The following is a 26920-nucleotide window of genomic DNA, read 5'->3' on the forward strand; positions in this document are numbered from 1 at the left end:
CCTGCTTCTGAATCTCTTGTCTGGTCTTTTCCGTTGCTCTCACAGACGGTTCTAACTCTATAGATCAACTTCAGGGATCCCCGAATCCCCTAAACCCGCATGCAAACTTTGTGAGGACAGAAGAAAGGGGTGGGAGATACACTGATCATGGCAGATCAACAAGCCTGCATTCCAAAACTGGCTCCACTGCTTCTAGTTGTGTGACATTTACGCGACTCAGCTGTACCTCTTTGAGCCTCAGTTTTCTCATCTGTGAAATGGGGATAATTCTCAGCCTCCAACCTAGGGTCAAATGTGATATATGACTAATAGGAGGTACACAGAAAGAGCATCCTTTCGGCCTTCCCCCTCTGGCTCATGCCTGCTCCATGGATGGCTTGGAAGTTTCATTTATAAAGGTCTCCAGGTCACTCTCCAGACTCACAGAAGCTCAGGTAACACTACTTGCCCTGGGCCTTTGGAGGAAGGGACCCAGCCTCTGGGTCTCATCTCTCAGGCCAGGGTGAGGGCTCCTGAGCAGGCCATGCTCTCATGAAGAACTCAACTAGGGAGGAATCTCTGCTCTGTTTCAGCTGATTTTTGGGGCATGGAAAGGGGGACATGGAGCCCTGGCTTTAATAAGCCTTAGAGTTTGGAGGCTCCCTGGGGTGTTGGGCCTCCAAGTCTGCAGAACTTCCCTCCTGAGAGGTCTCATGGGACATCTCCAGGGACGCTTCTGACACCCCATCAACGCTGCTCAGCGGGTCTTCAAACTCCCGGGGGTCACTGTTGCGCACGGCTGCCTCCAGGGCCTTCTGGCGCCGGTAGAAGTGGGAGAACTTGTTGAAGATGATGGTGATAGGGAGCGCTACTACCAGGATGCCCCCCAGGATGCAGCCTGAGGCGGCCAGCTTGCCAGTCACCGTCACTGGTACCACATCCCCGTAGCCCACGGTGGTCATGCTCACTGTGCCCCACCACCAGCAGGCTGGGATGGTGTCGAAGCCCACATCTTCCTCCTTCTCAGCTGTGTAGGCCACGCCAGAGAACACAGACACGCCTACGGCCAGGTACAGCAGTAAGATGCCCACCTCGCGGTAGCTGTGCTGGAAGAAAATGCAGGAACCCGTCAGAGCCAGGTGGGCATACAGACCTCATAGTGGACACATGGGGAAAGTGAGGCTCAGAGAGCAGAAGGGACAGGCCCAAAGCCACCCTGGAAGGTAGATCTGGTGCCACGACCCAGCTCCCTGACTTCAAACTAAGATCTTCTAACTATAATAGGCAGCAAGACTCCAGGGCATTGGAACACAGGCCTAATTTCTGTTTTCCAGGGTGCCTGCTAGGCCACAATTGTTTTTTTCCTAACGCAGAAGACACTGTTGGCAGCGGCCAATGAATGAAAAGCTTATGGCTCTTATGCTGTTGCAGAACCAAGTAAACCAGCTTATACTGCACAATGCAGAGTTAGCTTCATGTATTTTGACTGGTCTATCACATTTCTGACAAGTACTGAATATTTTCTGCCCCCTGAGGAAGCTGGGAAAAGGATGCGTGCTCCCTAGACCCCTCATAGGATGTCCTGCCTATGAGTGTGGGCTTTGTCCCTGAGACCAAGACCTAGAGCAGTGGTTCTCAACTGAGGGCGACTCTGTGCCCCAGGGGACATCTGGCACTGGTGGCACAGTGGTTAAGAGCGTGGCTGCTAACCAAAAGGCTGGCAATTCAAAACCACCAGCTGCTCCTTGGAAACCTCATGGGGCAGTTCTACTCTGTCCTCTAGGGTTGCTATGACTTGGAGTCAACCTGAGAGCAACGGGTTTGGAGACATTTTTGGTTGTCACAACTGGGACAGGTGTGCTACTGGCGTCTAGTGGGTGGAAACCAGGGATGCTGCTGAACATTCTACAATGCACAGGGCCACCCTCCCACAAGAAAGAATTTTGCAGCCCCAAATGTCAATAGTGCTGAGGTTGAGAACCCTGAGTCCAGAGCAGGGCCTCTAAAAGAATCACCTGGGGATCTTGTTTGAAAGGCAGAACCTAACTCAGCCCTCTGGAGGAGGGCCTGAGCATCTCCGTTTCTACCAAGCTTCTAGGTGATGACAACAAAGCTGCTGTTGGTCAGGGGCCTCACTTTAAGTGGCAAGGTGGTCTTAGGGCATCTTGGACCCTCGCAGCCCTGATCAATGCTCTTCTCCCTCTCTGCAGAATAAAGCTGGTCCAGTCAAGCTCTGGCACCTGGCATGGTGGGAGCAGAGGAGAGTTCTGGGGCAGAAGGATGTTCTCTGCAGAGACGCGGAGCTCAGAGGAGCTGGCTAATGCAATTCCCAGCACCCGTCCATCGGCACTAAGGTTATGCCCAGACACCCTGCCTGTGTCCAGTATTCTGGCAGTCCTGCTGTGAGGGCCGGCAAGAGGCTTCCCTAAGCCATGGGATGGGAGGAATCTTTCAGCACCTTCTAGAGATTCTTAGCAGGGTTGAAGTGAGCTTTAGGAGAAAGCATGAGGGTGCTGGAGTCAGGCACAGCTGGGTTCTCCTTGAGCTCTGCCACTTACTCACTGAGGGACTTCTGACAAATCCTGCCACCTCTCAGAGCGTCAGTTTCAACACCTACAAAATAATGACAATAGCATCTGCCGCTGCTTAAACCCATCACGGGCCCAAACAGTGGGCTGAGACCGCGGCCCTTCAGTACCCTGTCCCACTCACCAATCTTGGCACCCCCCTCCTCCAGGTCCTTCCTCCCAGCATTCTGCCTGACCTCTCTCACCTCCAAGCCTTGGCACGGCTGTTTGCTCTGCCTTCCTCCCCATCCCAGGCTAACCTCACCCCTCCAAATTGTGAGTTCTCCAGGGCTGTGCTTCACCCCAGCACAGGGCCTGCCTGGCACAAGGAGGGTACCAGACCTTGCAAGGACGCTTTAAAAAGTTGACCCTCTGAACCTCGGGCTCTTCATCTACAGGAAGGGGGTTAATAATAGCATCTTCCTGAGAAAGTTGTCCTAAGGACTGGATCGATAATGGCTGTGAAATTGGTACAGAATTAGTGCTTAGTGAGTGTTAGCTCCTGGGCTATTGCTAGACTTAGCCTATTAAGGGTGACCTGTGACTATCTGTGCTCCTGATAATGCCCAAAAAAAGGCTCTAGGAGAGAAGCCAGCTAGCTTCCCGCTTTGCATATTTTTCTGCTGTATATTATATGATGTTTGACACCTATATCAGAAGTGACCTTTGTCTTTTTTTTTTTTTTTTTAAGAAAGACAAGCAAAGCTATGCCCTAGTTTTCTACCCTGGGAAACGGACATAACTCCTTCCTTACATGGCTGTTGGGTCTGATTGGGTGTAAAATAGCCCCACGCCTGGCACAAAGGAGGCCGTCTCAGTTGACTGTGTGCCTAGACACGGTAGGCCTGTATGCAATTTCACCTGCTAACCTGCCGGGTGGTTACACCTGCCGTCCTCCAATCCTGCCTCGGAGAACCTACCTTGAGTGTGGCGCCCAGTGATCGCAGCCCCGTGGAGTGGCGTGCCAGCTTGAGCACACGGAAGATGCGCATGAGGCGAAAGACCTGCACCACCTTGCCCAGGTCTCCGAGCTCCTCGCCGCCTGCGCCGCCCCGGTTGCCGAGCGCAGCCCCTGCCACTAGGGTGAGATAGAAGGGCAGCACAGACACGATGTCGATGAGGTTGAGCGGGTGGCAGAAGAAGTTGCGCGCGCTGGGGGCCAGCAGGAGGCGCGACGACACCTCGAAGCTGAACCAGGCGATGCAGAAGTACTCGAGGCGCCGCAGCACTGGGTCGTCGTTGGCCTCCTCCGCGCTACGACCCGCGGCCACAGCAGCCACCGCGGCCGCGGCCTCGCGGGCCTGGTACTCGGGCAGGCTGTGGATGCACATGGCGGCGATGGAGGCGAGCACCACGCCGATGGAGACGCAGCTGAAGAGCTTGCTGGGCAGCGAGTAGCCCGGGTTCTCCATGGTGAGCCAGAGGCGGCGACGCAGGCGACCGCAGCGGGCCGCGCCGTAACGCGCCAGCTGGCGCTGCACGTCGGAGATCTCGTCTGGGCACGGGTCCACGCTGCTCGGCGTGTCGCTGTCCTCGTCCCAGGCGTGCGGCCCCGCCACGCAACGCTCCAGGTAGCGTGCGCGGCAGCACGCGGCCAACGCGCCCTCGTTCAGGCCCCAGTAGTCGGCCTCCTGGTTGAAGGCGAAGACGCACAGCTCGTCGAGCAGGTGGAGACGGCCGGTGCGGTAGAAGTGCAGCAGGACCAGGAAGAAGCCCGGGTGCCGGTCAAAGTAGAACTCGCGCGCTACTGCGTCATAGTCGTCGCACAGGCGTCGCGCCTGCTCCTCCGACGTCGCGGCCTGCAGGCGGCCCAGCCGTGTGCCCGGGAAGCGCGCCACAGAGGACGCGCTCAGCCGCCGGCGCACACCGCCCACGTTCACACGCAGCACCTCGTCCCTTCGCCGCCAGGAGACTGCAGCGCGGGGGCCATGGGACACCCTCACAGTGGCTGCTGAGCGCCAGCCTGCGGCTGTCAGAAGGGTGAGTTGAGGGCGATCTCCGACCTCTTCCGGGAGGTTCAGGTTAAAGTCCCGGGCCTCATCCACCAGCCCTGGTGGTGCAACGGTTAAGCGCTCGTCTGCTAACCGAAAGTTTGGCGGTTTGAACCTATACAGCGGCTCTGTGGGAGAAAGACGTGGCGATCTGCTTCCATAAAGATCATAGCTTAGAAAACCCTATGGGGTAGTTCTGCTCTGTCACATGGGGTCGCTATGAGTCAAAATCGCCTGGACGGCACGTAACAACAACAATATCCACCAGCCAGAGATGCTGGAGGCTCTATGGGAATCGCCTGTATACAGATGTCCTCTGAACTCAAAGTCAGGCCTGGGTTTTAATCTCTCTCTCTCCCTCCCCCATTTGGCCAGATCACTGACCCTCCCCCGTCTCATTTCATTTTCCGCCTGTAAAAAAACATGCTGAACTCTTTCTTGAAGGATTATGTAAGTGGATAAATGGCAGAATGGCCTGGCACCTGTTGTAGTTGTTGTGTGCCATTGAATAGATTCCTTCTTATAGTGACCCTATAGAACAGAGTAGAGCTGCCCCAGAGTTTCCTAGGGTGTAATCTTTACAGGAGCAGATAATCTTTACAGGAGCAGAGAGACGGGTCTTTTCTCCCAGGGAGCAGCTGATGGGTTGAAACCACCGAGCGCTTAACCATTGCATCACCAGGGCTCCATAGCACCTAGTAGGTGCTCATATATGTCTCCCTTTTGCAGGCAAACTTGGATTTACATAAACCAGAGACCTACTGTGGGATGTTGGACATGCTAGCACTCTGAACCTCAGTTTACTCCACTGCAAAATGAGAATAGAAGTACTTACCACTCGGGGTTGTCGGGAAGATGAATTTAGTCCCACGGTTCTCAGAGTGTGTTCCCCGGACCAGCAGCATCAGTATGACCTGGGAATTTGTTAGAGGTGTAGATTGGCAGCCTGCCCTAGACTTAATGAATGAGAAATTCTGGGAGTGGGGTCCAGCAGCCAGTATTTTAACAAGCCTGGAGGGTGATCTGATGCATGTTCAAGTCAGAAAGCCACTAGCTTCGACCTTGTAAAGCATCTGTAGTCAGTCAGACCTGACCTTGGACCTTGGCTCTGTTGTGTGACCTTGTCAAGCCATACCACCTCTCAGTGTGGTTAAATCAGAGTAAAAATATCCACCTCCAGTGTGGTTAAAGAGATTAAATGACCGAATGTTTTTATCAGGCCTGCTTCACAGAATAGGTTTCTGAAATTACCCACCTGTTTCCGCTGTCTTCTGGAGTCAGGCAAACCTGGGTGTATCTCTCCCTCGTTGCACCTTAAAAGGAGGCCTGGTGACTGCTTTTGGTTAGGCCCGGAGGCTCCTAACCAAAAGGTCGACTGTTCAAACCCGCCAGCCACTCCTAGGAGGAAGGATGTGGCAGTCTGCTCCAAAAGATTTACAGCCTTGGAAGCTCTATAGGCAGTTCTATTCTGTCCTATAGGGCTGACTGTGCGTCAGAATCGACTCCACGGCAGTGGGTTTTTGTTGAACCTTGGGGCCCTGAGGAAGATGCCTGTCCTTCAGGCCTGTTTCCTTATCTGAACAATGCAGACAATAGCACCTACCACCAAGGATCGCTGGAGGATTAAGGTAATTATGGCTTTAGTGGATATTAAAGAAATGCAAGATCCTTCCACTGCCCACCGACTCCTGACTCTGCTGGAAGTGAGGGCCAGTGGCTCACCCCCTGCCTTCCAGTGTCTCATCTGCACTGTGGGTTCAATAATGCCTGCTTCCCAGTAATGCCTGCTTCCTGGGCTGATGTGAGGACTGAGTGTCACCAAGCACCTGGCCCAGTGCCTGGCAGGAAGTGGGGTGCCCTTCGCTTACTCTGAGCTTGGTGTCAGGCAAGTCAGCGTTCTGTCTTTGGCTGTGTCACTTGTGAACCCTCAGGCCAGTCTCCTCCCCGCTCTGGCTTCAGCTCTGTAATCTACAGAACGGGAATAATAGCACCTCCGGTGAAGGCTCACAGGAGTAAATGTGCAAAGCCCCTGCATCCCAGTAGGGGCTCTGTAAAAATCAATCCCCTGTATTTCCCTCTGGTCAGACCTGAGTTCAAATTCCGAGTCTGCCTCTTACTAGCTATGTGACTTTGAGCAGGTCCTTTCCCCTCTCTGAGCTTCAGTTTCCCATCTGTAAACTGGGGAATACCATACTTTATGATTTGATGAAGTTATGAGGATTAAATGATGCAAGGTGCTTATCTGAAGCATGGTCCCTGGCATATAAATGGTGCATATTAAATGCACGTGTGATGCAGCTCCATTCGCACCCCTGCACCTGGACTTGGAGTCAGAAGAGGAGGTTTCTAATCCAGTTCCATCACCCACTAGCTACGTGACTTCAGGCAAATCCCTTTCCTCTTTCTGGAACTCACTTTCCTGCTCCAGGAAATGGAGTAATTAATTCAACAAACATTTCTTGGGGATAATCTGAAGGACAGTTAAGAAGATTAAGTGGCTTGTTCAGAATCGCCCAGCTAGTCCATGGCACAGTTGAGATTAGAAACCAAACTTTTTGACTCCAGTCTCCACACACTTATTTTGAATTCCACTATGTGTGATCAGGCAACCCTGGTGGTAGTGGTTAAGAGCTACAGGTACTAATGAAAAGGTGGGTAGTTCGAATCTACCAGGCGCTCCTTGGAAACCCTGTGGGGCGGTTCTGCTCTGTTCTGTAGAATCACCATGAGTTGGAATTGACTCGATGGCAACGGGTTGGTTGGTTTGTTTTGGTGTGTGTGGGTCACAGCACTGGGCACCATACACTGCATTCTGCTTAATCCCTACAGGCTTTTTAACCCATTTTACAGATCAGCAAAGAGCCTGCCTCGGTCTCCCCGAAACGCAGTCATCCTCCCCACATGGCTCCCTCCTTGGGGATACCGGGGAGGGGGAAGTCACTGGAACCCCAGTCAACCTTCCTTCCACCCCTTTCCCGGACCACGCCCCTACCCGAGGGGCATCCCTTACCTGTCGCGGCCCCTTCCAGGCGCCCTGAGCGTCAGTCCCTGAAGGCGCCGAGGTTGGGAGCCATGGGCCGCGCCTGGTGTTGTCTCTGCCCGGTTCTGCAGAGTCGCGCTGCTGTCGGAGGCCCCGCCGCTGCTCCTTGCTGGCCTCCCTCGGTCCCCCGCGGCTGAGGCCGCATCGATCGCTGCCGGGCCGCTTCGGGGGAGGGAGGGATGCCGCGGAGGCGGTGGTTTCTATTCCTGACTTGGTGGGGGGGGGGCTGGTGTCTGGAGACCAGGGACCTGGGGACAGGGGTCATTGCAGGGATGGGATCCCCCAAGAGAGGGCTTTCAGGGAAAGCTTCTCTGGGAAAGGAACAACAACAGTAACAAGTAATCCAAACCCCATTGCCCTTGAGTGGATTCAGACTCATAGCGACCGGGTAGTAGAGGGTAGAGCTGCCCTAGAGGGTTTCCAAGGAGTGCCTGGTGGATTCGAACTGCAGGCTTTTTGGTTAGCAGCCCTAGCTCTTAACCACTATGCCACCAGGATTTCCAGACAGTAATAATAGCTTCCTTAACGGAGCGTTTAGTGTGTGTGGCAGTCAGCTTTAGGTGAATTCTCTCTTTCATTCTTGACAAACTTGACAGGGACAGGTGCCTTGGTCCCCCATCTTACACACGAGGCCCAGTCACTGGCTTGGGGCATTCAGCTAGGAGCTGTGGACCTAGGATTGGAACTCACGTCTTCCAAGGCTGCCACTGGGGTCTGAATTAGGGAGCGGGAGAACTGGCACAGTGGTTTAGCACTAGGCTGCTAACTGAAAGGTTGGTGGTTGGAACCCACCAACTGCTGTGTGGGTAAAGGTTCCAAAACAAACAAACAAACAAACAAATACCAAGAAAACCTCACTGCGGTGGAGTCAATTGTAACTCATAGCAACCGTATAAGACAGGGTAGAACTGCCCCATAGAGTTTGCATGGAGCGCCTGGTGGATTCTAACTGCAGACCTCTTGGTTAGCAGCTGTAGCACTTAACAACTACACCACCAGGGTTTTCACAGGTAAAGGTTAAAAAAAAACAAACCAAACCCAGTGCCATCAAGTTGATTCCGACCCATAGCGACCCTATAGGACAGAGTAGAACTGCCCCATAGAGTTTCCAAGGAGTACCTGGTGGACTTGAACTGCCAACCTTTTGGTTAGCAGCCATAGCACTTAACCACTACGCCACCAAGGTTTCCAGGTTAAGGTTAAAAAAAAAAGGTTACAGCCTTGGAAATCCTTTGGAGCAGTTCTACTCTGTCCTGTAGGGTTGCTATGAGTCGGAATCCACGATGGTAAAGCATTTTTTGTTTTTTCGTAGAACGTTCTTCCACCCTGTGAGCCAAGAGGCTCTCACCGAGCTGGGCTCATGTCCTGGCTCTTCCCCTTCTTGGCTGGGAAGCCTACAGCATTTCCCCCCTGAGGTTCCATTTCCTCAGCTGCCAATGGGGCCCAAATTCTCACCTTCCAGGAGGGTTCTGAGGGTAAAGGAAGAGCTTGTGTGAAAGAGCTTCACAAAGGTTGTGTAATCAGCAAGCACACATTGCTCAGCAGCCAAGCATGTGTGCCCGGCTGGGGAGAGGGCACTGGAGACTCAATACAAGAAAGGATTACTATTTTACAAGTAGTATTACTACTGTGACCCAAGGTTGCCCATGTCTTACCCTCTGATTTGGCTTGACCAAACTTGGTCAGGTTTCTCTCCTTCCTACAGCCCCTGAACTCTGCTTGCTCCAAGTTGGAGCAAGCGCTAAAAAAGTGGAATGTGATTCTCAGTTTCTCCTGGGAATCAGCTGACCACAGCAAGACCCCAGTGGTCATTTTCCCTTGCTTGTCCAAACCCAAACGAAACCAAGCCCGTTGCTGTCGAGTCGATTCCGACTCACAGTGACCCAATAGAACAGAGTAGAACTGCCTGATAAGGTTTCCAAGGAGCGGCTGGTGGATTTGAACTGCAGACCTTTTGGTTAGCAGCCGATTGCTTGTCTGGCATCCCCTTAAAAGATTCTGCTTATAGCTGCTTGCCCCTCCTTACCTATAAAAGAAAATCCGTTTTCTGTTTTCTGAGATGAGGACACTCTCTCTATTGCAGTCCTCTTTCTTTCTGAAGCTTCTCCCTGTCTAAATCTGGATTTGTTTTTATTTGACAACTAATCCTGATGATAATAAAACATTTATTGAGTACCTACCTTGGGCCAAGTAATCTACAAGCCTCATCTCATTTAAGTAGCAGATGGGGTGGTGGTTGTTAGGTTCTATGCAGTCAATTTTGACTCATAGTGACCCATGTGACAGGGTAGAACTGCCCCCAAAGGGTTTCCTAGGCTGTCATCTTTACAGGAGCAGATTGCCAGCTTTTTCTCCCGGAGAGCAGCTTCCCCAGTGCCTTACCATTATGCCACCAGGGCCCCTTGCAAATGGCATAGGTGCAATTATTATTCAAATCGCACAGATAAGCAAGGCTTTGAGAGGCAAGGTGACTTACCTGAGCTCATAAGACTGACTTCTTAGACCTCTAGGCCAGCACTGTTCAATGTAAATATAATGCGAGCCACACATATAATTAAAATTTTTCTGGTTGCAGTATTTTAAAAAAAAAGTAAAAAGAAACAGGTGAAGCTAACTTTGATTATATTTTATTTAACTCGGTATATTCAACATATTATCATTGCAACATGGATCAGAATTTTATTTTGCATTAAAATATTATTTGTCTTGATTGCTAAGTTGTTTTTTTTTTTAGGTTTATTGTGCTTTAGGTGAATGTTTACAGCACAAATTATTTTCTCATTCAAAAATTTATACACAAGTTGTTTTGTGACATCGGTTGCAATCCCTGCATTGTGTCAGCACTCTCCCTGTGTTTCACCCCTGTTCCCCCTTGTCCATTTGTCCAGTTTTCCTGTCCCTTCCTACCTTCTTGTCTTTGCTTTTGGGCAGGTGTTGCCCATTTATCTTGTATACTTGATTAATACATAAATTATTAGTGAGGTATTTCACATTTTGTACTGCCTTTGCATTCTAGTGTATTAGTTTTTTATGGCTGCATAACACATCACTATAAGCTTAGCGGCTTCAAACAATGCAAATTTAATATCTCGGTTTCTGTAGGTCAGAAGTCTGAGCATGGCACATGGCTGGATCCTCTGCTCAGGGTCCCTGTTCAGACTTCTGGGCTGGAGGCAAGGTGTCCGCCAGGGCTGTGATTCTCACAGATTGTGGGCAGAATTCATTTCCTTGCAGATGTAGGACTGAGGTCCCTGTTTTCCTGCAGCTGTTCCCTAGGCACCGCTCTCAGATCCCAGAGGTTGCCTGTGGTTCCTTGCCACGTGCCCCTTATGGGTAGTTCACAACATGGATGTTTCATTTCTCCTGCACAGCCTGGAGTGCTGGCTTGCTCTTCAGTGACCAGCCAAGGAAACTCTGGTTTTTAAGGACTGACCTGATTAGGTCAGGCCCACCTGGGGCAAGCTCCCTTTAGCCATATAAGACACATTCACAGGTCTACCCACACTCAAAGAGAAGGAGATTATACAGGCACCAGGGACTTTGGGAGTCATCTTAGAATTCTGCTTACCACATGCACTTACAGCATATCTCAGTTTGGACTAACCACATTTCACCTGCTCAGTAGCTTCATGTGACTAGTGGCCACCATATTGGACAGCGTAGCTATAGACTGTGCCATTTTAGTTTCTCTCTCAGAGCAAGAAGTTAGAGTAGGAAGGTGCTTAGTGATCCTCTTGCCTAATGCTTTCATTTTACTAGTGGGAAACTGAGGCAGCCTGTACTAACCGAAAACTCAGTAGTTCTTCCTAGAGCTGGAGAGGTGGTTCCCAAAAAGAGAAAAGACAGACCTATTTCCCAGGGGCAGAAGAGAATGAAGCCAGGATCTAGCTTCATCCCCAGCTCATATTGTGAGAGGTAGACCAAGTTTTAGATGAGTTCATGAATGACAGGAGTGGGAAGGGGTGCGTTAGGGGCCTCTGGGGCTACCTTACCCTTTATGTGCCGTGCACAGGCTGTCCCCAGACTCTGCCTCAGTCCCTGGACAGAAATGGCCACGTGAGCCCATTGAGCTTGGCCTTAAAGAGCAGGCTGGATGTTGCAGAAAGCACAGACACTTTTGGAATTACGTAGACCTTGGTGTGGCAGGAAGCTTCTAATGATGCCTGTCTCTTGGTATTCATGCCCAGCCCTTGAGCATGGACTGGACTCACTGACTCACTTCTAATGAGTAGAACAAGACAAAGGTGATAGGATGTGCCGTTCTATGATTAGGTCAGGTAACATCCTGACTTCTGGCTGGCTTTGATGAAGCAAGTTAGAAAGACAAGGAAATGTAAGCAGTTACTGGCCAACAAACAGCTAGGAAATGAGCACCTCAGTCCAACAGCCCTGGAGAAGTTGGAAATTCTGCCAACAACCACACAAACTTGACAGCGGATCCTTGCCCAGGCGAGGCTCAGATGAGACTCATGCCCTGGCTGACAAAGCAGACCTTGAAGCAGAGGACCCAGCTAAGCTGTGCCTGGATTCTCGAGTCACAGAAACTATGAGATAATAAATGCATGTTGTTTTATGCCCTTACGTATGCAGTAATTGGTTACACGGCAATAGCTAACTAATACACTGGGTTTGAATCCTGCCTCTGCCACTAAATTGCTGTGTGACCTTGGGCCAAGTGATCTGTCCTCTTGGATCCTTGTCTTCCTTGTCTGTAAAATGGGGACAACACTTACCTCTCAAGATTGTGGAGAGGATTAGCACATGCCATTCTCTCTCCGTGAACAACTCTTCCTGTCCTCTATCCGGCATACCAGTTAAAAACCAAAAAACCACTTGCCATCAAGTAAATTCTGAAACATGGTGACATCATGGGTTGTTTTCATGGCTGTGACCTTTTGGCAACAGATTGCCAGGCCTATCTTCCTCGGCGCCTCTGGGTGAGTTTGAACTGCCAGCCTTTCAGTTAGTAGTTCAGTGCTTAACTGGCTATCAGTTAGGATTGAATTTAGCTTTAGGAAAAGAAGCTGAACTGTGATGGCCTAACCAGAGGGAATACTTCTTTTTTCTTTAGGACAGGGCAGGGCAGGGAGGGCAGGGCTGGTGCAGCTGCTTATGCGTGGCACTGGAGACCCAGGCTACTTCTCACTTCCCCTCACACCATTCTTAGTGTGTGGCTTGTGTGGCTCTCATCCATGTAGCAGGCGATGTCAGCGCTCTGCCCGTGTCCCCTCGGATCCCTTTACCACTTTTGCACATACTGGTTCTTGGTATGTTTTCCCTTCTGACAGCTAGCACCTGCATCTCTTTGTCAAAGGGCTTCCCCAAGGCTGCTATGCCTGCATACAAGGAGAGTCTAAAGAGTCCCAGCCCACCAGCAGATCTTAACTGATGACTGAAGGGTAAAAAACAAAAACCTGTTGCCATCCAGTTGATACCGACTCGTGGTGACCTCATCACATGTGTCGAACTGTGTTCCATAGGGTTTTCAGTGGCTGATTTTTTGGAAGTAGATCTCCAGACCTTTCTTCCAAGGTACTTCTGGATGGACTCAAACCTCCAACCTTTCAGTTAGCAGCCAAGCACATTAACTGTTTGCATGGCCTAGGGACTCCAAGCTGGGCCCCCATAGCCTCCTGGATTTCTCCATCCCTCACATACCATGCAGGGGCTTTGTCTTATTCGCTAGTACATGAGCTCTGTGAAAGCAGGACCCAGAGCATATACTAAGTGCTCAGCAAAGATTTACTGAATAAGCGAGTGGAGGAAAGCAAGGTTGGAGCCTGAAATGGACCTAGGAGAGTTACTAGAAGGGCAGTGATAGGCAGTAGAAATGGAGCAGGGTTGGGGTTTGGTAGCTGAGGACAGAGCAGCACTCCATAGATGGTACAGATAGTGAGCCAGGAAGCAGAACAGGTAACGCCTAGGACAGACTATGCAGATGATGCCACCTATAGTCAGAGAAGCCACACCCTGTGACCTCCCACATCCTGCTGCTAGCTCAGAACTCAGAGCCCCAGGATAGCCACGGGCTCCTTTAGCAGTCAAGTCTTAAATGGCTTACCTGGATGCCTCCTGCTAAGCCCCTTAATTTTCTCCCTGAAGCCTCTCAGGAAAGAAGCCGAGGAGAGTGAGCTGTGCACAGCAGGCCTAGATTCCAGCTGCCTAGAATTGAGACTGATCACTTAACCTTCTTGGGTCTTTGTTATCCCTATTTTTCATATGTGCAAACTGAGTCTTTAGACCTGGAAGGAATCTTCGAAGAAAGAATTTAATTAATGTGTCACTAAGAATGTAGACTCTGGGGGCCAAACTGATGGGTTTGAATCCCAACTCTACTGCTTATAAGCTGTATGACATTGGCCAAATTAACCTCTCTGTGCCTCAGTTTCCTCATATGCGAAAGGAGGAAAAATAATAAAACCTACTTAGTAAGGTTGGGAGAATTTGATGAGATTATACCTTTAAGGCAATTAAAATGACACCTACTACAGGGTATATAGATAGAAAGATAGATAGATGCCATCCAGTTGACTGACTGTGACTCATGGCGATCTTACGTACAACAGAACAAAATGTTGCCTGATCCTATGTCATCCTCAGGGTCACTGGCATGTCTGAGTTCACCGTTAAGGCCTTTATGGCAGTCCATCTCACTGAGGGTCTCCCTCACCCTTGCTGACGGTCTTTGTCAACAAACATGATATCCTCCTCCAGCAAGTGAATCTTCCTGATGACGTGTCCAAAGCAAGTGAGTCGGATAATGGTCCATTGTGATCTACATGGTTTTTCATGGGCTAATTTTTGGAAGTAGATTGTCAGGCCTTTTTAGTCTGGAAGCTCGGCTGAAACTTGTACACCATGAGTGACCCTGCTGGTAGTTGAAACATTGGTGGCATAGCTTCCAACATCACAGCAACATACAAGCCACCACAGTATGACAAACTGACGGATGGTGGGCTTGGGGTAATTGCTCCATAATTGTTAGCTTGTACTGAATTTGTTATTATCTAAAAGGGAACGAGAAACCCTGGTGGTAGTGGTTAAGAGCTACAGCCACTAACCATAAAGGTTGGCAGTTCAAATCCACCAGGCACTCTTTGGAAACCCTGTGGGGCACTTCTGCTCTGTCCTGTAGGGTTGCTATGTGTTGAAATCGACTTGATGGCAATGAGTAAAAAGGAATGTGGTATGGTTGAATCCTGGCTAGACCACTTCTCAGCTGTGGGGTCTTGGGCAAGTCACTTATCTCAAAGTTTTGACTTCTTCATTATCAGATGAGAATGACAATGCCCATCTTCCTCAGGATTATGGGATAGCAGAATGGCATGGGTGGGGCACAGACACTCATTAGAAGCTAATATTCATTATCTGAACTAGTCAAGCTCTTATCCTGATGCTTCTGTGTAACGAACACCCCCCTCCCATCTCAGTGGCTTCCTACCACAAACATTTATTTCTCTCCCAATCTGGAGTATTGGCTGGGACAGCTCAGCGTCAGGCCTGTGCCCCGTGTCTCTTACCCTGAGACCAGCTGCCCTGGAAGAATGCTGCTCTCACCGTAGGGGGTGGAAGCTCCAAGAAGGCCAGTGCCTCGCCTTGAAACTAGCACGCTATCACTTCCACCCACATTCCGTTAGCCGAAGCAAGTCCCATGGCCAAGCCCCAATCATTGGGGCGGGGATGTACACCTTTCCCACAGGGAAGCCGTGGTAAGCATGGGGAGGAAGGGGTAACTGGGGCCAAACAACACGGTCTGCCATACCCAGCAGCTCAGGCACTGTTTCCCTAAGTGTGGGGCAATTGAAGTGATCTCAGAGTGCGTCTGGATGCAACGTTGCACAGTATTGACTCTTGGAGTGAGATAATTGCTCTCTTTTCAACCCTTCTGATTACACCAGGGAGAAAGTCTCAGTTTAGAGATCCATGTCTTTAACACCACTTTAGCCCTTGCTGATGTTCATTTCTTACTGTCTCTGGGTGGTGTAAACAGTTACCGCTTTCGACTACTAACTGAGAGGTTGGAGTTCAAGTTCACCCAGAGGTACCTCAGAAGAAGGGTCTGGTGATCTACTTCTGAAAAATCAGCCATTGAAAACCCATCGAGCACAGTTCTACTCTGACACACGTGGGGTTGCCATGAGTCGGCACTGACTCGATGGAAACTTTTTTTTTTTTAATGTTCATTTCTAAAAGCAGAGACAGAGAGTAGGTCTCAGGCTCATAGTCTTGGTAGGTGGCAATAACCAGCTAGAATTTAATAACATTTAATATAGTTTAATCTGACATAATTGACCTTAATGGAACTTAACTGTTTCCATGTATTTATGGTCACTGTTACATTCTTTGTGGCAGGTGGTCTTGACTATCTCATTTATAGCAGTGATATATATATTTTTGAAATAAATTTATTTGTATACCAAAGTGAGTTATTTTAAAGAAAACCATTAGGGTAAATAATAGTACAGGTAGTACACAAATTGTCACGTTGGCGTTTTGCAGGCATGGCAAAAATCGTGAATGGGGTATGTCAGCGGACTGTTGCTTCCACACCCCTGCTGGAACTTGTTTTAGGTGGCCGGGCTGCCTCAAGGAGGGCTCAGGGCTCCACAAAGAGGGGGCTGCCTGAATTGGGCCTTGGAGGTCAAGTAGAAAATTGGGAGGGGCAGAAGGGGACAGGCATTTCAGGTGGAAGGAACAGTGTGTGCAAAGGAATGAGAAGGAACCCAGTGAGTGTTAGGAGGGGCCAGAAGCTCCATGAGGCAGTAGAACAAGGTGCTTAGGTGGTGGGCAGAAAGGAGTTCCCTTGAGGTTAGTCTATTGAGACCCTTGATGCTCAGGAGGAGGATAATGGGGGTGAGCACCACTCCAAGGAAGTGACATCAGATCGGTGTTTGATCAGAGGGTTGGAGCTTCTGCTGGCAGACATGGTGCTGCCTGGGCATCAGGGTCCCAGGCTCTCCGCTGTCACCTGTTCTTCCTGGGAACCCCACCCTGAGGTTCAGAGCCATGGATCCTGAACCAGAATTAGCCTGAGGAGAGACAGAAGGAAGGGGTTAATACCTCTCAAGGTAGGGCTCTGGGTTTGGGCTTAGTTTCCCACCAAGGCAGCACTCTCCAACCATCTTCAAAAGGGTAAACTGAAGCCCAGAGCAATTTAGGGGGTGGTGAAGGTAACACAGCAAGCCCAGTAGGAGAACCAAGGCTCCGTAGCTCCTCTCACATCCTAACAGGACTCTCCTGCCCCTACCCACCCCAATTCTGGTCCCAGGGAGACCTGGCTTCTGGGGAAGTATCATGTTGGGTTTGTTAAGCTGGGGCTTGAGGCGGAAGGCACCTACCCCATGCACACAGGAGCCATACCTCTGGCGGGGTCTCGGCAGTCCCGGCCGCAGGCTGCGTGGCAGCACCGCTTGGGGCCTGAGCAGTCCGAGTCCTTATGGCACAGGTGCTGCGTGGGGCTCAGGCAGTACAGGCGGTCCTTGGGGCAGCGACCCTGCTTGACTGCAACACAGGGGCCTGGGTGAGCCCTGCCCATGCCTGCTGGTCCTGGGATGTGGGGGTCAGCAAGGTGGTTGGGGGGCACCTACCAAAGACCCTGGGGAGGCACTGGCGGAAGCAAGCTCGGTAGCAGCACTTCTTGCGGAAGGGACACTGGCTGTCATCCATACACTGGTCAGGCACTGATAGGCAGGGCCCGTCGTCTGGTGGGCAGCCCCCTGATTTCTCTATAAGAAAACCCCCAAACCTTGCACCTAGACATGCTCAGAGTTAGGTAATATGCACAGGCCTGGGAAACACATCCGAATTCTCCACCCCTTACTTCTTGCTTGTCCTTTGGCCAGTCTCTTACTACTCCAACCTCAGTGTTCTGTCCTTGAAAGGAAAGCTGACACGCACCTCCCAGGGCTTGAAACTCACATGATAGAAGGCCATGCCCATCTCTCTGGCACTCTTTCTGCTTTGTGGCTCCTGACTTACTCCAAGCCACTTCCCTCTGCAGGGCCCTTGCTTTTGGTCTGCCTTTTGCCTGGCACTCTCTCCTACACTCAGCTCACCTGGCCAGCTCACTAGGTCTCAACTAAAAACCTCACGCCCTCAGGGAGACCTCTCGTCCCCCCAGATTGACTAGATCAGCCCTCCCTCTGACCCATACTCTCCCACAGCATCCTTCCTTCAGAGCCTGTCACTCTGCATCTGTGTGTCTGGGTACCCACTTGGCACGAGGCTGTGTGAGCATGTCTCCTTTGCTGACTATTGGTCCCTAGCACAGTGCTTGGTGCAAAATGCCAGGGCCTCTGTGCACATCTGAAAGAAAGGACTTTGATGTGAGATCAAGCCTCACCTGTGTGTCAGCCATTGCCAGGCTTGTCACGTGGCCTCGGGTGGGCACATCTGCATCGTGTGGTGCTCGTCACTGTCACAAGTGGCATTGTTTCAGGCATGGAGTATTAACTCAGTCTTTGAGGTGTTTTTCTGAACAGCTATAGAATGTTCTGTCCCAGGCTGGACTAACCACTCCTCTTGTTAGGATTTTGGGCGCATTTCCAGAGTTTACACCAAAGGCTTGAATTCCGTTTCTCCCTCCACTTAGAGGGAGGAATCAAGGTCTGAAAGGGCCGTGACTTGGGCAGACCCACACAGCCTGGGCTGGGATCTGAATCCTTATCTCCCAGCGCAGTGCTTCCTCTGCCCACTTCTACCTTCTGCTCTGGCCAATGCTGAACTGTCGGGAAAGGGGCTGGATGCCCACCTTCACCTCGACTGAGAAGGGTTCAAGTGCCACCCAGCAGCTGGATCCAGTGCTGGGATTTTACCTCTGTGTCCCCCTTCCCGCCTCCAGCCCCTGCCTGGGTGCTGGGTGCACATACCGTAGGGACCCTCCTCACACTGTAAGTGCTCAACTTCATTTGCTGGTTTGGGTTGGCTTGAATTGAATTGTTGCCCCCAGCTGGAGAAAGAGTGGCTTAGCCTGTGAGGGCACCCTTACTCTGATTAGTGGCTCCTCCCCAGGCTCGGGCTGTGATGGGACCTGGGAGACTGCCTGAGGCCCAGGGTTTAGTCCTGAACTCATAAGCCCAGGCCAGAGGAAGCTGCCTGAATGCAGAGCCGGGAGCACCCAATGGGCTGGGGCAGGATGGGTGGGCCAGGCGATGGAGTCAGGGAGAGCTTTTGGGAGGAGGGGCAGGAACTGAGCCTTGGAGAAGAGACAGCTAAGGAAAGGGGATGAGAATTGGCATTTCAAGTGGCAAATTGTGGAGGTGGGAATAAAAGCCTGGAGTGTGTAGGGACAGTGAAAGGGTCTGGGAAGTCACCCTCAACTCTGTCCACCTGCCTTTCCTAACCCTCCCTCCAAAGCTAGGTTCCCCATCACAGATGTACGCATTGAAGCTAGGTTCCCCATCACAGATGTACGCACTGAAGCTAGGTTCCCCATCACAGATGTACGCACTGGAGCTAGGTTCCCCATCACAGATGTACGCACTGAAGCTAGGTTCCCCATCACAGATGTACGCATTGAAGCTAGGTTCCCCATCACAGATGTACGCATTGAAGCTAGGTTCCCCATCACAGATGTACGCATTGAAGCTAGGTTCCCCATCACAGATGTACGCACTGAAGCTAGGTTGCCCATCACAGATGTACGCACTGAAGCTAGGTTCCCCATCACAGATGTAGGCACTGAAGCTAGGTTCCCCATCACAGATGTATGCATTGAAGCTAGGTTCCCCATCACAGATGTACGCATTGAAGCTAGGTTCCCCATCACAGATGTAGGCACTGAAGCTAGGTTCCCCATCACAGATGTACGCATTGAAGCTAGGTTCCCCATCACAGATGTACGCATTGAAGCTAGGTTGCCCATCACAGATGTACGCACTGAAGCTAGGTTCCCCATCACAGATGTACGCACTGAAGCTAGGTTCCCCATCACAGATGTACGCATTGAAGCTAGGTTCCCCATCACAGATGTACACATTGAAGCTAGGTTCCCCATCACAGATGTAGGCACTGAAGCTAGGTTCCCCATCACAGATGTACGCACTGAAGCTAGGTTCCCCATCACAGATGTACGCACTGAAGCTAGGTTCCCCATCACAGATGTACGCACTGAAGCTAGGTTCCCCATCACAGATGTACGCATTGAAGCTAGGTTCCCCATCACAGATGTACTCATTGAAGCTAGGTTCCCCATCACAGATGTATGCATTGAAGCTAGGTTCCCCATCACAGATGTACGCACTGGAGCTAGGTTCCCCATCACAGATGTAGGCACTGGAGCTAGGTTCCCCATCACAGATGTAGGCACTGGAGCTAGGTTCCCCATCACAGATGTAGGCACTGAAGCTAGGTTCCCCATCACAGATGTAGGCACTGAAGCTAGGTTCCCCATCACAGATGTAGGCACTGAAGCTAGGTTCCCCATCACAGATGTACGCACTGGAGCTAGGTTCCCCATCACAGATGTACGCACTGGAGCTAGGTTCCCCATCACAGATGTACGCACTGAAGCTAGGTTCCCCGTCACAGATGTAGGCACTGAAGCTAGGTTCCCCATCACAGATGTACGCACTGGAGCTAGGTTCCCCATCACAGATGTACGCACTGGAGCTAGGTTCCCCATCACAGATGTACGCACTGAAGCTAGGTTCCCCGTCACAGATGTAGGCACTGAAGCTAGGTTCCCCATCACAGATGCATGCGTTGAAGCACAGTCGCATACACACAGGCAGTCATACAGCTATACCACCAACCAGCTGCATCGAGTTGACTCTGACTCATGGCATGTGTGTCAGAGCAGAACTGTGCTCCATAGGGTTTTCAGTGGCTAATTTTTCAGAAGTAGGTTGCCAGGCTTTTCTTCAGAGACCACCTCCGGGGGAACTCAAACCTCCAGCCTTTGGGTTAGCAGCTGAGTGTGGTTAACTGTTTGCACCACCCAGGGACTCCACCCATAGATATGTAGACTCAGAGAATAAAATAATCATACCCAACCAAAACCGAAACCAAACCCACTGCCATCAAGTTGATTCTGACTCATAGTGACCCTATAGGACAGAGCAGAACTGCCCATAGGGTTTCCAAGGAGCACCTGGTGGACTTGAATTGCTCACCTTTTGGTTAGCCAGTGTAGCTCTTAACCACTACGCCGCCAGGGTTTCCAATCATACCCAGACACAGTTAAATATGTATATTTCTACAAACAGACATACATACAAATATGCAATCAAACATACAAGCACACTTAGACATATATACAAAATTAGCTATAGAATTAACCACATGGAATTGCTAATATTCACCTTTTTTTGATCTACAAAAACAGCAGTTTCATATGGATAAACCAAGTATGTACACACATTCAGACATACATGCAGATGATTATATATGTATAATCACAGACACAGTCATATTTATATATATGAACGGGGAAGTATGCATATAGTCTAGTACAGAAATATACTGTCATATATACTGCCAACAAGGAACCCTGGTGACACAATGGTTAAGTGCTCGGCTGCTAACCTAAAGGTCAGTGCTTGGAACCCACCCAGCGGCTCTGTGGGAGAAAGACCTGGCGATCTGCTCCCGTAAAGATTACAGCCCAGAAAACCCTATGGGGCTGTTCTGCTGCTACATGGGGTCTCTGTGAGTCAAAGTCCACTTGATGTCTCCTAACAACAGCAGCATACATGCCTGCGCACATGGATGTGTGCACAGATAGTTACACATACACATTCAGACATACACTGTCATATATATAAGCGTGTGTATGAGCAGAGACATATACACACGTACACATTCCTAGACACACAGACATGCACAGGACTACACAGATACAGATATATTCACCAAAACCTTATAAGCACTTACTGCACACCAGGGGCTGTGCCATGCCCTTTATATCAGACATTCAGACATTTGAGTGAGTTGGGAGGGGGACTTATAAACAGAATTGGCTGTGCTTTCACAGACAACAAACCGAGACTGTCCTTGCCTCAACCCTGTCTCCCCGCGAGCCAGGGCAGATGCCTCATGCGAGGGAAACCTGGGAAGGATGGGGATGGGGTCAATTGCAGGAGATACGCATGTATCAGACATACATACAGCATGTCACACTTGGGTCTGCAGAGAGGTTCTGAGTGGGCTCAGGATCGGGGAGTGCCCTCCCAGTGCCCCCCAAATCATCCACTTACTCAGTACCAACTGTATGCCAGGCCTTTGGAGGTCCTGTAATTACTCAAGACATATTTAACCCTGAGGGAGGCATCGGATCCCATTTTACAAGGAGTGAGCTGGGGAGGCGAGCCTTCCTGATTCCAAAGACCTATACTCAAATGCCACCTTTGACACTAGCTCAGAGTTAGTCTTTGGCCTTGCGCAAGTCGCTTTCTCACCGTGCCTCTACTTCCTCTGTGAAATGAGGATGAGAATAGTCCCAGCCTCACAACATTGCAGCAAGGAGTGTTCATGGCTCAGGAATTCAGGAATCCCAGTGGGCCTTGGGACTAGACCTGGGCTGGGAACGTAGTGCCTTCCTTCCTTCCTCAGCCCAGGGTGTCTCTGAGCACCCTCCTCTCCAAAGTGCTTACGTTCCAGGGAGAGACCCCTGTCTCTGAGGAAGCTTATGTGGGCTGGGTGGAAGAAAGGATGCAGTGAACCACTCCCCAAGACCCTGTGGAAGAGGGGGACATGTCCCAATTACTGTCCCCTTCCCTCAAGGCAGAGCCAAGGCTGCACTTGTGAATGTAGGACAGGGTGTTCCAGCTCCAGAAGGGGATGGTGGAGGAGGCCTCACCCACGTGGGTAGGCACCTGTCTAGCCTCTCCGGTGGCTTCGTCCCCTTCACCTGTCAACAGGCCAGCCCCAGGCTTTCAGGGGTGGGGTAGGGAGGGGATTCTGTTGTGATTGAGCCTCTTCCCAATAGACTCCAGAAACCGTGCCCCCACTCAACTCTCCAGTTCCTTCCACAGATTGCACTGAGAGGATGGGGAGGGCCAGAGAAAGCCCATCACAGAAAGGGTCATCATCCTGCTGTGAAGGCCCACAGATCCAGACACACCTCTGTGGGTACAACCACAAAACAGCATGCACGGACAGCACCCCCCCAGAGGCACAGAGAGACACACATGTACACACACATAGGCACACAACTTCAAACACACATGTGTGCACTCTTTCCTAAGTCTACATGTGCTGACAGAGAGTAACACAGACCAGTAGGCTCAAAGACACACGTATACACAGAGAAGTGTGTGTGCACGTGTCCACACACACACACTCACTCAGAAGGTTATGCAGGCACAGACAAGCACTGAGAAACTGGCAGAAGACACGTTCAGATACTCACAGACACAGGCAGGCTGCCAGACGCAAAAACACAAGCTGCAGGAAGACTTAGAAGGCAGGTGTCCCCATATCCAGAGATGCGTGCACGCACGCATGTAAACTCACTGCATTGCCTGCTTTTCACCAGGCCCCTACTCTCTACCTGGCCTCTGGAGCTGAGGATCCAAGTCCAGCCCAGAGTTTCCCAGAGGAGATGGGTAAAGCCCTTCAGAGGTGACTCCATAATCTGTTCACAGGGTTTTTCTATCTGTATGTCTCGTTTTCAACTCAATTCCCTTTCTTACCAACTTCTGACCCAGGGCTGGAAGCTTCCCCGGACCCCTGGTGAACTTCCCAGCCACCTTACCGTCACTCACCTCCCTTCCTCCGGCCTGAGGCAGCAGGCAGCTGGCTCCCCAAAGCCAGGAGGGCAACCAGGAGGAAGAGTCTCTGGGCCCTCATGTTTCTGCCCTGGGCACCTAGTAAGGTCAGTGCCCGTGGGCCTTCAAATTAACACCTCTGGGGAGGCTAAAGCAGCTGAGTCAGGGGAGGAAAGAGAGGAGGTGGACATGGATGGAGTGGCACTTGTCTGTCTCATCCTGGCCCCACCCACTACCCAAGGGCTTCCATGCAAGGGGGTGCTTGTGCAAGACCGGATGGCAGGGTGAAGCATGTCCTGGCTGTTGGGGGACGAGGATCAAGTCCTGCCTGTATTACTGTGATTTCGGGCAAGTTTTGTCTTTCTTTAGGCCTCAGTTTCCTTCATCTGTATAAAGGGTGAGAGGATGGTTGAAACAGATGCCCTCTTTTGTAGGTTTCTAGATCTCGGGTCCTTGCTGGTACAAATGGTTAAGCATTCACACGGGGTCGCGTGAGTCACAATCCTCTCGGAGGCAACTTTTTTTAAGGGGCTTGAAGCCCCAGCAATGGCTCAGGCAGGAGATATGAAGTCAGCTTGGGAATGGCAAGGAGGGGTTCCTGCATGCCTGGGAAGGGAGATAGCATTAGGGATTAGGGTCAGAGCTCCTTGCTGGAAAAGGCTGGCCCAGGCTGGCCCCGGTGAGGACAACACCTAGTAAGGTCCTTTCCTGTTGGCCCCTGTGATGGACGGCAGGGAGGCCACTCTGCCTTTGGTGAGATCACCTCCCGTGGCATCAGGTAGACCTGCCCCCTGCCTGGACCTGCTGTAGCTGTCTGGGGCCTGTGGGTCATGGGTTTTGGTTTGGCTGGGGTCTCTGATAGGTGGCCTCTGGGCTACCTTCCTTGGTCCTAAGGGATAAGCAAAAAAAAAAAAAAAAGACCAAACCCACTGCCATCAAGCCGATTCCAACTCATAGGAAAAGACCAAACCCACTGCCATCAAGCTGATTCCAACTCATAGGAAAAGACCAAACCCACTGCCATCAAGCTGATTCCAACTCATAGGAATGCTACGAGTCGGAATCGACTGGACAGCAACAGGTTTTTGCCCTAAGGGATATGAGGGAAAAAAAAAATCATTTCAGTCACGGACCCCACCTTGGATTTCACATCTGCTATGCTGGTTTCTGCATTTGACAGAGGAGAGGCACCTGGACTTGGTGTGGGAAGAGCACGGGGGTGCTGGTAAGGGGCCTCAGACAGAAACTCTGGAGAGGCATAGTACTGTATCAGGACCGGAGGTGAGCAAGTCCTTCCTCTACGCCCTCGCATTTGAAAAATGAGGAAACTGGGGGCCAGAGATGGGAGGGGACTGGCCCAAGGACACACAGCTACTTCCTGACTAATCTGGGACTTCTGCCATGGCTTCCACAGGATTCCCATCCAGTTCCTGAGCCCTGGAAGCAGGGCAGGAGCTCATGTGGCCCTGAGAAAGGAAGGTGACAATCCACTCACACATTCCTGTCCAGGACAGCCCTTAGAGTCAGGAAGTTCTTCTTAAGGTTTAACTTGAATCCCTCATGCTGCCTTATAAGCCCTCAGGAGAAGAGGGGCCCTGTCTTCTGTGATCTGATAGTACTTTTGAAATTCTGACCGCCCCCCACTTGGCAGCTTTATTTTAGAGGAAAAGCTTATGAAGCTATTTTTTCCCCCTGATTACAAATTACACATGTTCATTGAAGACATGCTTTTTCAACTAAGATTATTTTGTAGGTTTTTTCCTATATCGTGACATGTTCTCCAGTATTATGATTTCTGATGGGTACAGGGGATTTTGTAAGATCGATGTGCCAAAATGTATATTGCAAAATGTGTAGGTCTTTCCAATTTTTCACTCATAAATAAAGCTGTGTTAGCAATCTTTTGCATATAGTTTGGCAAACATCTCCGTTTCCTTAGGGTCAATTTCTCAAAGTAGAAATGTTGGCTCAAAGAGCATGATCAATTTTCAGGCTTTGAATATATCTGGTGAAATTTCATTTCAAAAAGGAAGTACAGGCCTGTCTGGGAGCCTCCACGCACTCTGCAGTAGACATCTGTTGTTTTTGTCTGCCTAGCATCCCTTCATTTGGTGGAGCCAGTGCTCCCAACTCCTGTAATTCTGGTTGGCTACCAATCACCAGGTACATTTTTTGTCACAGGTGAGGGCACTTGACCCAGGTTAGACTCATTGGACTTTCTTTCCAAAACCTCCATTTGCACCCTGACCAGAGCAGGCGGTGTTTTAAAGAGAAAAGTCCACAGTTTAGTTGCTGTTGCTTACAACCAAATACCCTTAACAGATACACTCACCAAATATAGGATAGTAAGTAGCAATTATATAAATATCTTTGCCGATGAAAAATGGTATCTCATTTTAATTGGCTTTCTTTGAATACTTTGTCGTTGTTAGGTGCCATCGAGTCGGTTCCGACTCATAGCGACAACAGAAAGAAACACTGCCTGGTCCTGCACCATCCTCACAGTTGTTGTTATGCTTGAGTCCATTGTTGCAGCCACTGTGTCAATCCATCTTGTTGGGGGTCTTCCGTCAATCCGTCTTGCTGAGGGTCTTCCTCTTTTTTGCTGGCTCTCTACTTTACCAAGCATGATGTCCTTCTCCACGGACTGATCCCTCCTGATGACACGTCCACAGTATGTGAGATGTAGTCTCACCATCCTTGCTTCCAAAGAGCATTCTGGTTGTGTCTCTTCCAAGACAGATTTGTTCTTTCTTTTGGCAGTCCATGGTATAGTCAATATTCTTCACCAACACTACAATTCAAAGGCCTCAATTCTTCTTTGGTCTTCCTTATTCATTGTCCAGCTTTTGCAGCATATGAGGCAATTGAAAACACCATGGCTTGGGTCAGGTGCACCTTAGACTTCAAGGTGACATCTTTGTTTTTCAACACTTTAAAGAGGTCTCTTGCAGCAGATTTGCCCAATGCAATATGTTGTTTTATTTCTTGACTGCTGGTTCCATGGGTGTTGATTGTGGATCCAAGTAAAATGAAATCCTTGACTTCAGTCTTTTCTCTGTTTATCATGATGTTGCCTATTGGTCCACTTGTAAGGATTTTTGTTTTCTTTATGTTGAGTTGTAATCCATGCTGAAGGCTGTAGTCTTTGATCTTCATCAGTACGTGCTTCAAGTCCTTTTCACTTGCAGCAAGCAAGGTTGTGTCATCTGCATAACTCATGTTGTTAATTAGTCTTTCTCCAATCCTGATGCCCAGTCCAGCTTCTTGCATTATTTGCTCAGCATGCAAATTGAATAAGTACGGTGAAAGGATACAACCTTGACGCACACCTTTCCTGACTTTAAACCACGCAATATCCCCTTGTTCTGTTCAAATGACTACCTGTCGAACTATGTACAGGTTCTGCATGAGCACAATTGAGTGTTCTGGAATTCCCATTCTTCTCAGTGTTATCCATAGTTTGTTAAGATCCACACAGTCGAATGCCTTTGTATAGTTAATAAAATGCAGGTAAGCATCTTAACTGGTATTCTTACTGGTTTTCTCTGCTTTCAGCCAGGATCCATCTGACATCAGCAATGATATCCCTCATTCCACGTCCTCTTGTGAATCCGGCCTGAATTTCTGGTAGTT

At 50.2% G+C, this 26920-nt stretch overlaps 2 protein-coding genes across 2 annotated transcripts; both read right to left on the reverse strand.

The window, feature by feature from the left end:
- Positions 1 to 614: 614 nt before the first annotated feature.
- On the reverse strand, positions 615 to 9389 carry KCNS1 (potassium voltage-gated channel modifier subfamily S member 1). The gene is made up of 5 exons (XM_064276430.1): positions 9233 to 9389; positions 7548 to 7825; positions 5373 to 5511; positions 3467 to 4623; positions 615 to 1085 (listed from the first exon to the last, which is right to left on the reverse strand). The coding sequence occupies exons 1-5, from the start codon at positions 9387 to 9389 to the stop codon at positions 615 to 617; spliced, it is 2202 nt and encodes a 733-aa protein (XP_064132500.1).
- Positions 9390 to 16456: 7067 nt separating this feature from the next.
- Positions 16457 to 23366, reverse strand: WFDC5 (WAP four-disulfide core domain 5). The gene is given in 4 exon segments (XM_023549889.2): positions 16457 to 16606; positions 16912 to 17078; positions 17165 to 17302; positions 23282 to 23366. Coding segments are annotated over 4 exon segments (540 nt in total).
- Positions 23367 to 26920: the final 3554 nt, after the last annotated feature.

The sequence above is a fragment of the Loxodonta africana genome, chromosome 24 (assembly GCF_030014295.1).
Source record: "Loxodonta africana isolate mLoxAfr1 chromosome 24, mLoxAfr1.hap2, whole genome shotgun sequence".
Classification (NCBI taxonomy): Eukaryota; Metazoa; Chordata; class Mammalia; order Proboscidea; family Elephantidae; genus Loxodonta; species Loxodonta africana.

Bases quoted from the DNA above. Each gene is read 5' to 3' on its own strand.
- KCNS1 (XM_064276430.1), bottom strand. From the start codon at position 9,389: ATGACCACTGGGGTCTTGCTGTGGTCAGCTGATTCCCAGGAGAAACTG. The intron at 7,826-9,232 runs GTAAGACATGGG...CCCTGTCCCCAG, and splicing joins TGGTCAAGCCAAATCAGAGG to GTCCCTGGTCTCCAGACACC. The intron at 1,086-3,466 runs GTAGGTTCTCCG...ATTTTCTTCCAG, and splicing joins CACTGGGCGCCACACTCAAG to CACAGCTACCGCGAGGTGGG.